The 10,473-nt window shown below is 33.3% G+C and overlaps 1 protein-coding gene across 2 annotated transcripts; it reads right to left on the bottom strand.

Moving 5' to 3' along the window:
• LOC107618543 (protein tesmin/TSO1-like CXC 2) lies at positions 1,822-6,416 on the bottom strand. Of its 2 annotated transcripts, none has more exons than XM_021111239.1 (10): positions 6,224-6,416; positions 5,276-5,436; positions 4,458-5,139; positions 3,563-3,993; positions 3,378-3,452; positions 3,029-3,209; positions 2,847-2,942; positions 2,704-2,770; positions 2,446-2,617; positions 1,822-2,366 (listed from the first exon to the last, which is right to left on the bottom strand). In XM_021111239.1, exons 1-10 carry the CDS (start codon positions 6,278-6,280, stop codon positions 2,021-2,023), a joined length of 2,268 nt encoding a protein of 755 aa, XP_020966898.1. In that variant the 5' UTR covers positions 6,281-6,416; the 3' UTR covers positions 1,822-2,020. The 2 variants fall into 2 exon arrangements, with proteins under 2 accessions (XP_020966898.1, XP_016176116.1); XM_016320630.2 differs by having other exon boundaries at positions 2,446-2,593.

The raw sequence follows: 10,473 nt of genomic DNA, 5'->3' as shown, positions 1-10,473 counted from the left end.
GATTTCGATGTACAAATAATATTATATTTTATATATAATAGTTGATTTTAGTGATTGAAATATTTTTTGTGTATACATAATATTATTGTATAATAATAAAATTGTGATACCATAATAAAATTGTGAAAGAATAAGAAAATAAAAGAATTGTGAAAGAAAAAGATGAAGAAATTTTATTGATTGTTGATTGAATAAATTGTAAACTATGAAGGTAAAACTAAGTATATATAGAGTATTGGCCTATGAAAGATAAAAGTAGATAAAGATAAGATATAGATAAAAATAAAGATAACTATAAGATAAGATAAAGACTAAATTATAATTTAATTTGTGTATTCTGTTGGACTAAATTTGTGGTTCGTGAGACGTTTTTATTGTTGTCATGGATTAAGGTGGAAGAGTGGTTTAATATATAAAAAAAATAAAAAATTGGTTTCGGATTAAGGAATAAGGACCCATTGAAAGAAACTAGAAGTCTAGAACGAGGACCATAAAAACCTTTCAAATGATTACCACGAGTCACCTCCGTAGTTTTCATTATGTAGCCAAGTTTCTCTATAAAAGATTGTGTGTGCTGCCTATCTGTCTGCTCAGTGTTCAATTCATCAACCATCAAAGATTAGTTTATGAATATGAGACTTACAAGTACCTGAAAACGTGGATCTTTTGACTTTTTCACTATCAAGTCGGCAGACACAGCCTTTTGAATATACTGATTTCGGGCTTAGGCCCACTTTAGTCTTTACGCACCCCCCAAAAACAAAAAAAACAAAAAAAAGTACTTCTTGATGAGGATTCTTCAATGTCAAGATGTCATGGTACTATCAAATATGTTAATTTGTCATTCATTTTTTGCTGACTCCAAGGTGCTTTCTTAAGTTGTTGATTTGTCCAGGGAATGAAAAGATTTGATGACACAGGTAATTAAGAGCAAGTAGCGGTTACTTTAAGGAACAACTACACATAATCAACCAATTACTAATAAATCTATGAAGTTAATGGATTAACCAATTACTATCATTAGGTGTTGGGGAATAAATATGCAACATGGATTAAATGATATCCTTGACAAACTTGGAACTACAAAGTTCGGACCAACACCTACCACCTCCAATTGTGATGGGACAATTCATCAGCCAAGAGTTAAGTTCTTTGCTGGTTACATGCTGGCCAGAATTTAACAAAGTTGCTGGCCCCTAAACTTTTCCTTTTATTTAATCATCTCTATTATCAGCAACTCAACTAATAAGTGATCTCTCATAGGTTTCAAAAAACAAGAACTTGATTTCAACTTCAAGGACTCATATTCAGTTTATTTGGCAAGTGTGGTGTGTTTGGACCTTTGATTTCGGTCTACTTTGAACCTTTTCAAGAACAATGAAATAGAGTTGGATAACAATTTAGTGCATAAGAATGATTGATTAGCTTCCTTTCTAATATTTGAAATATTTAGCTGAAAAGAAATGAAATTCATGGCAGACGTCATCAGAATTATTGACAAATCACTCAAAAAACTATAAGAAATGAAGTAGTGTTTGATTCCACTAGTCGTGGATGACAATACCAGAGATAACGTAGGAAGAGAAGACATATTTTTTGGTTATTTATTTCTTGTCTGTTTTATTGCTTCTCTGTATGCTGATAAATTCTAGAGTCTCCAACCAAACATTACACATGCATAGATTTGAAAGCGAAAGGTATGTAAGCTATTGGGAGCATAATTTGATTTGGTGCTGCTTCTACTTTGAGGGCAGAATATAACAGCTTTAGAAAAAGGTTTTATGGGAGATGACCAAGAACTTAGCAGTTAATGATCAAGGGAAAAATAGAATATTGGACAATCAAGCTCCAACATTAATTAAAATTAAATCTAATACAAATGAACTTAGTTGTACATTATGGACTCGACGGTACATATTATTACGAGAGTAAAAGGAAGCTCAACAATGTACATAGGCCTAAGCGTAGCTTCAACCGCAAGAGACAAGATTCTAACACAGCAAGAGACAAGATTCACATTCTAATGGTGATGAGTGAGGGAAGGAAAAGAAGGGATGGAGTGTAATATCAACTTCCTGCCACCTCTGCGAGTTGGAGATGATCCAAGTTCACAATTAGGAGAGGAAATCCTTTTGCCATTGGGAGAAGAGGTTTTTATGCAAGCGATAGGAGAGCTATCACCTTGGATAATGTCCATCATTTCATCATCTGCTACAGTTTGATGAGGCTTTTCTAACTTAACTTGAGGCCTAAGAATATTTGGTTTACCAAGCTTTTGGCTGGCAATCAATGCAGAACCAGAGATCGTAGCAATAAAAGATCTAGGCGGCTTTCCCTTCGATGAGAAGGGCAATGGAAGCAATGGTCTGTCACATTATAATGAATTAAGATCAATAATGGAAATTAATTTTTATCATCACAGCTGACAGAAAGAGCATATCAAACCTGGAAAGCCGTAATGGTGTTGCTTGAAGAGCAGAATTCTGATTTTCTTCAATATTCTGAATTTCAGTTTTCTGCAAAGCCTTTTCCACCTCGCCCTTTTCCGATGCTTCTGTCTCTTCTTCTGCCTCAGCATCTATTCCTGCAGAACCTGAATATAGGAAGGAATTGATATCTATGCAGGTCAGACATTGAAACAGCAAGTTGATGATATTGACTAACATGTTACCCCAATCATTTGCAACCTAACAGAAGACTTACCATCCTTTCTACCGAATGCGTTCTTGCAGCCTTCGCATCTACAGCTAATGGAGCAACCAACACCACCCTTTGAAAGAAAACCAACATTTAACTCGTATTATAACTGAAATAGGAGGCACAAATGATATAGAAACGGAAAATACCTGATAACATTCACAATATTTCTTTAGGCAGCTTGATTTCTTGCAATTACATCCTCTTTTGTGTCGTGCCGAAGCTGGAGTTTTGTTTGGATCATCCTGCAAAAAAGGATATATTTAATATGGGTAAAATGGGGCGAAAATTTGAATAATGATAAAATAATGTTGATTTTAGTTTTGCTGACCGCAATTTCAGAAACAGAATCAGAACTTCTGATGACTTTGGGAGCAAATGCAAGCGGGTTACGCGACTCAATCTGCTTGCGAGTTTGAAGAACAGTATCTTCATGAATAGGTTTATTGAAGCAATCTTGACAAGAGCAAGGTTCTATACAGTAGACTCCAGCAGCAAAGCACTCGCAATAACTGAGCAAAGAGTGAAGAGAATTTTAAGAAAGAACTAAGAAGGATACTAAGAATAATAGATAACACGCAAAACATAGATAACCAATATCAATTTACTAGGCTCATCACAGCATGTAAAATATCTTTGCTGCACCCAAAGAGATTAAAGGAGCATGTACTTGAACTTACAGCTTCAAACATTTTGATTTCTTACAATTACACCGTTTGCAAGACTCACTTTCTCCAGCTGTTTCCACCTTCCGCCTGCAAATCCAGCTTTTGGCCTCAGACTTATGATTCAAGTTCAAGGAAACTAAAATATAAAGGAGATATGAAGATTATATAGCAGAAGATTAGGTAATCAGCAACTCCACCTTTTCTTTTTGGGGCTATTCTGATTGAATTCTTCAACGGCCATGAGAGATAATGACTGACTACAATCTTCGACAGGCTGAACCTCATTCTCTGGCAGCTCCATATCTCTTTCAGAGGATGCAGGTAGCAATAATAGATGATGTTCTTGCGGTAACAAGGAAGAAGTGGAGCTGGGAATGTTAAGTTGTCTTCCAGAAGAAGACTTTTCATTTTTCATGCCACGGTGCTCCTTCAAAGTTGCAAGCGCATTCAAGTGTAAACCAATTCCCGGCAAAAAGCACCTCCTTGAATCACCACCAGTATTCCTCTCATCAGACTTTGTTGCATTGGAACTTGAATTTGAATTGCCATCTGAGTTATTTCTGCGAACGCTGGCCATCTCAAAGTCTAGACAGCGCCTCCGTATACCACGGTGTATAACATAAACATGCTGAACACAAACACAAGGAACTTTTGGGATCATTGCTTTGTTCAACATATTTACATAACAAGTAAAAAGAAAATATTCTAACTCATCAGATATTTATAAACCACAAAAGAGACAGCAAACCAAGGTGATACATTCTTCTTATTGTGGATACAATTTCAATATAAACCAAAAACATACAAACAACAATTTTAACTGTAATTGTTAACCTATCAAAATGTAGAAATGAATGCAAATATGATTTAATAACATGAATGCACACACACAAACATGGTAAAATCATATACATATGGTGAAGAACCCTATTATACATATACATATGGTGATAGCAAACGAGCATGCATGAACAATAAACAATAAATCATGCCATTCAGATCAACTCATCATCGAAAACTACACCAATGTGCATGAAAGTAGTGTCTTCACACACATAATTTACCATAAATCAAATAGATACGGTTTCCTACCTCATCATCCATTTTCTCACATGGATTGCTAGCCACCAAAGCAACATTAGCAATATTTTCCTGTGTGTATTGTGTGTCTGAAGCTAGTCCTGGTTTGGGAGGATGATCTTCATTTTCATGTCCTGATCCAGAAGCAACTTGATTGACAATGTGCATTATACGTCCAGAAGGGTCCAATTGTTTATTCATTAGATCCTTAAAAGCTTCTGAGACGTTTGGAGAACTAAAAATTAACATATCAGATGCATTATTAATTAAATTATCCCAATCACACTCGGTGCCATCAATTTTCGGCTCAGTCTGACATATTCCGTGGAGATGCAGTTCACCCTCCACCAAATTCTTTTTAGAGGATTCATGACTGCAGGCAACATCTGGTGCTGCCTCAGAAGAAGGCAATGACAGAAGTGTATTAGCCTCATCACCACAAAGTATAGGATCATATCCAGGGCTACCAGACTCATACTTTAAGGTCTGTGGCAGCTCGATTGAAAACTTTGCTTGTTCACTGGCTGGCTCAATTGAGGCATCCCCTATGGAAGTTCCTTTATCAGCATTTTTCTCTAACTCCCTTGAGTTATTACGTGCATGAGTTGAATCTGTAAGAGCCTGTTCACCTGAACCAGTTTGATTTTCATCCTCAGATGTAACCTTTGGCTTTGATGTGTCTAAAAGGTTATGCCTACAAACAAATAATAGAGAACTGTAAAACAACAGGCTAGTAAAACATCTGTATGGACAAATTTAACATGCAATTATCAAGAAAAAAAAAAGAAAGCAGGAAAAAGAAATGATAAGAAAACATAAGCTACAATTACCTCCTCAGGAATCTGGATTCCTTGTTAGAGTTGACATGGGGTGATGTGAAAACCGATGGAGGGGATGAAAAGCTAATTGAACTGAAGGTCTGGGTAATGTGAACAGATTTAACTGGCTTTATAGGAGATAGACTATTGAGAAAGTTAAATACCGGTGAATCCTGCACATAGTAAGCACACATATATGATTAAACTGATGAATTAAAGGAAAATTTCTTCTACACAAGCAACAAGTAAGTTCATCTCGTGTTGCATGGCAAAACCATGTAGATTAATCATTTCATTTTCTTTTTCAAATAATAAATAATTACTTAAAATACCGGATCTCACAGGAAATGCACAAGTGCAAATCAAATCATAATTAAGAATATAAGTGTAATTGTGTAAACACATGGAATGCATGATGGCAGAAATGAAGGCCAAAATTATATTAACTCTTTCAAGGACACAAAATGATGTTGAATTATTAATTTCAAAGCTGAGAAGATTTTCTAAATAAATAAAGACTAAAAATTTAGACCAGAATATACTTTACTTCACAAGTTTGAAAATTTGGAAAATTAATTTGACTTGCTACTGGGAAAAATTATACTGGTTTTGTTGTTTTACAAATCCAATTGAAAATAAATTAAATTTAACAAAATGCCTGAATTTTACAGAAAAAAAAAGAGAAAAAATTCAATTGTAGCTCTGGGAGTGAAAAAGTCAAACTCCAATGATTGCAAATTGCCAAAAAGGGGGAGCGGGGGGGTAGGAAGCGTAGAACAGTGTAGAAAACACGAGAACCAAGGAAGAAGCAGAGAGATCTGCAACACTGAAGCTCATAACAAGGAAGCTGGTCAAGAAAGACCTCACCAGAGTTTCAAAAAAGAAAAGATGGAGCTTCCAAAATAATTTTTTTACAAAAAGAAAAAGCACATGCAGAGACAGAGGAAGAAGAAGAAGAACCTCAAATTTGGGGGGATTGAGGTTGTTGGTGGTGGTGGCCCTGTCGGGAGTGTCCATTTGCAGAGAGTGATATAGGAAAGAGCATTACAACAATGCTCTCACTCGGTCACTCCATTTTCGGAGAGAAGAAGAAGAAGAAGAAGAAGAAGAATGAGAATTCAAGTGAAGAGGGTAAGGCGGGATTTGTTATCGTTCATAANNNTCCTCTTCACAGCTGTGTTTTTTCTTTTCCTTTTCCCTTTTGCTACTTTCTTTCTTTGTTTTTACTGCTTGTTTTTTTTTTTGTGGTCCACCTTCTTTGATTAACTAATCCTACTACTATTACGGATTTAGGTTACTACTTACTTACTAGTCTAGTATCTTTCCTTTTTTATTGGGGATCAATGTTAAACATCTACTAAACACTAATCCTCAATTATTGATTCTGGATTAATTCCTTATTATTGTAGTTGTTACAAATCACAAATTTAATATCATTAATTATAGAATAAATATCCAAATTAATACCTAAAGAATTTTAGATCAGACACTTTGATTCTCAATCAATTTTTATTCTCAAAAAATGCTAAAAAATTATCTCTGTTAATATATTTAATTAAATAATCATATAAGACTATTTATATTTAGAGTACATTAAAATTCAACTCTTATAACTATTAACTAATAGTAGTATATTGTAACATCACCCTTCTTATGATTTGTGACATTTCTTAACATTAATTGGACCCCAACTTCAAAGCAAATTAGACACAAAGATGGTACCTAAAAATTATTAAATGATTTATATGTGTGATTGAATTATTTAATATAAAATATGTTAATACTTTAATTGTTTTTATATCAAGATTTTTCTGTAAATATTTTTAGATATCTCAAAAATGTTGATAGCAAAAATCATACATTCTTAGAAAATAATAATACTATAATAATAACGCATCAGTTGAGAATATTCTCAGCCTTTGCGGTGCAGTTTACTTCTTTTCACATTTTAATTTTAAATATAAAAATTAAGAACTCCTCTTTCTGGATTTCTTTTTTTTTAGTGGTTATTTACTTTTAATTTTTATTCCTTGCTTGCTTGGTGTGTATACTTTCGATGTTATGGGCACGTTTTTATTTGTTCATTTACTTGTTGATTAGCATAGAGCATCCAATAATTATTTGATACTCTAGCGAGCTGAGAGAAAGATTTTTAAGCATCAAATTACTAGAGCATCCCAAAGATTGATAACATTCATTAATATTGTTGGTCCTCAATATAATGATGCTTGCCTTTTTCAACAAACCAAAATAAATTTGAAGAGGCACGGTGACAAATGTTATTTATGTCATACTATATTACTATATGGCTAGTGATTCAGAATCCATACTCCATGCAATTCGTGATGATATAATTAATAACATTTAATTACATATACATTATTACTTCACATACACGTTTCTACTTAATTTGTTTAATTAGATTTTAGAATAATAAAGATCATCATATATATATGCACAATGCATACTTTGGGTCTTACTTTCTTTCTTATGTGTATTATTAAGGGTGTACATGGTGAGAACACATTGGGTTTGGCTTAATCTAAATCCGATCCAAAATATAGATCGGACCTAATTTTTAGATCCTAACTCGATCTTAGACCCAATAAAATTTATGTATTTTTGGGCCGGGTGAAAACTGGATGAAAACTGAGTGAAAATCGGGTCTTTAGCATGTAAATATTATCTAATTTCCAATCGTTATTTCACAATTCACATAGTAAAATTTACTTAAAAAAATATAACAAGAATCAACCATTCTCTAAAATTAAAGCATAACCATAATCAATACTAATATTGCCTAATAACACTAAATATTTAAATCAATACAAATAACACAATATTATGCATTAGTCTAAAGTCTTATGCATTTTAAACATAAAACATTAACTTATAATCTTATAATGACTAATAGCACAAAATATTAAGGTTTATAATATTTAAATTTCATATAAGAATAGCCATCATTCATCACTAATAACACAAAATATTAATTGTGTATGATGACCAGGCCACCGAGCTAAGTTCGGGTGACCCGAGTTATGGCCCGGACCCGACCCGAAATAATGACCGGATTTATTTTTAAGAACTTTACCCAACCATAAATCCGATGAAATCACACTAAATTAGTCCCTAATGTGTTTGGGGCCGGGTCGGGCTATGTACATCCCTATGTATTATAATACATAAAACAAAATAAAATAAAATAAAAACCAAAATAACTCATCCAAAACAATTTTTTTTTTATGAAACGGTGATAATTCAATAAAATTATTTATTGGATTTGCTCCTTTATTTGTGTTAACAAAAAAGCAAAAGGCACGCCATTAAAGTTTTGGGATGACTAAGCCTTTTTAGTTTCCGGTCTTGGCGCTCCGCGAATTTGAAAAACTTCTAATAATTTGGTATGAAGAAGGACCCACTCACACTCAAGAGTCAAGACGTTATAATATATAGTTTTACATTATTATTAAAGGTAAAATTTCTAACTCTACCAATATACTCAAACCAAAAGAATAGAGGTAAATAAAACGATGTTGATATTGATGATGTGTACGTGCCCCTAACCCCAAAACCAAGGATTCCGTCATTTCCAAAGTTAGGGCACCAAACAAATGAAAAGGGTCCCGGACCTTTAACTAGGGCAGGTGGTCCCTTAAGTGTTTATGTGAAATTGTAAATTCATTCATTAAAAGGTACATGCCGAGTCGCGTGACTTATTATTATCCCTACCCACATTAATAAATACAATATTACATGAAAATAATGGACGGTCAAGATTATAACTACTCCCATCCTAGTTTATTTTCCTTTCCATGCTCCAAAATCCGAAGTCCAAGTCCTACCCACATTCCCTGGGAAGGGAAGTTCATCATGGTGTCTTCTATTTCCCTAACATGTTTATTTTTATTTGTCAGTCACGTGCCACAGAGCTGGCTCCATCTAAATACATTCCTAATAATATAAGACCATGAATAAATAAATTTAAAGTAATTGAACTTCCATCACTAATTTAATTTCTTATTTTGAGGCACCGTGGAGAGCAAGTGTCAGAAATTCCGGATTGACAAAATATAACGCAGTTGACTATATATTATAATAAAGAGACCAATTAATTAAGGGGCCGGGGTGACTTGCTTCATCACTATATATAATATAATTTCTTAATTAATTTTTGGATGCTGTTTGTTATAGATATCAACAATAGAAAGGACACAATAATCCTTAAAATAAAATAAATGTATACATGATGATCAAAGATCAAGGAGAGGTTGGTAAGGAGCGTCATGCTTTAATTTTGTGACATGATGCATGACTGCATGTAGTTGTATATATTAGCCATTATTATTATTGCATTGAGAATTTTAGAAGCTTGTCAATTATCATATATACATGAATGGATAATGCAAGCTTGTTTAATTTGGAGCCTTCTTTATTTTGTTTTGCATCATACATATTTTTCCATGAAGTTTCTTATATGGATTTTTCTCACAAGATACGCATAATAGAATCGTTAAATGATTTAATAATAGATTTGATTAAATTGTTATTTTATATCTTTTAATTATTAATTTCACATAAAATTAATTGCGTATAAAATTTTTACCAAATTATAAAGTGCTACTATGCAAAAATGATAATAAGACTCACAAACGTTTTTTGATTTGAATATGGAAGTAAAGAAAGTGTTGAACTCGCGTACAGAGAGGAGGGATGCTTCACCTCGTTGTGGGATTAGAGGAAGTAGAACTCAGATCTTGCGAGTTATGTCCCTCAAAATGTAAAAAAAAAAAGTTATCCAGAACAAGAAAAACGGAGGGTCCAAATTCCACGTTTCAGATTTCAAATTCCATCAGCTGCAAATCGGACCATGCGATTTGTGAAGCCAACTTTTATGAACTTGCATGGTCCGAGTTGTGTACTCTAAATTTTTTTCAACTTTTTAAACACAAATTGAAGGGTCCGATTTGTATACTCCCACAATTTTAAAAAACACCAAAAATTACCATATTAAAGTATATCACTCATTTTACTTCCATATCAAAATTTTTTAGCCACTCACAAACCTCATAGACAATATAACAAAAACATTTGACTGAAAAATGTAGATTTTTACTTATGAAACCAAAGTCTTCTCTCTACACTTTCTCTTTTAGTACTTTACTTTGTTTGTTGAAACTTGCAATAGTGCCACAAAGGAAAAGTCAATA

This window comes from Arachis ipaensis, chromosome B09 (genome assembly GCF_000816755.2).
Source record: "Arachis ipaensis cultivar K30076 chromosome B09, Araip1.1, whole genome shotgun sequence".
In the NCBI taxonomy this organism is placed as follows: Eukaryota; Viridiplantae; Streptophyta; class Magnoliopsida; order Fabales; family Fabaceae; genus Arachis; species Arachis ipaensis.
This window is presented reverse-complemented; position numbering and strand designations above follow the sequence as displayed.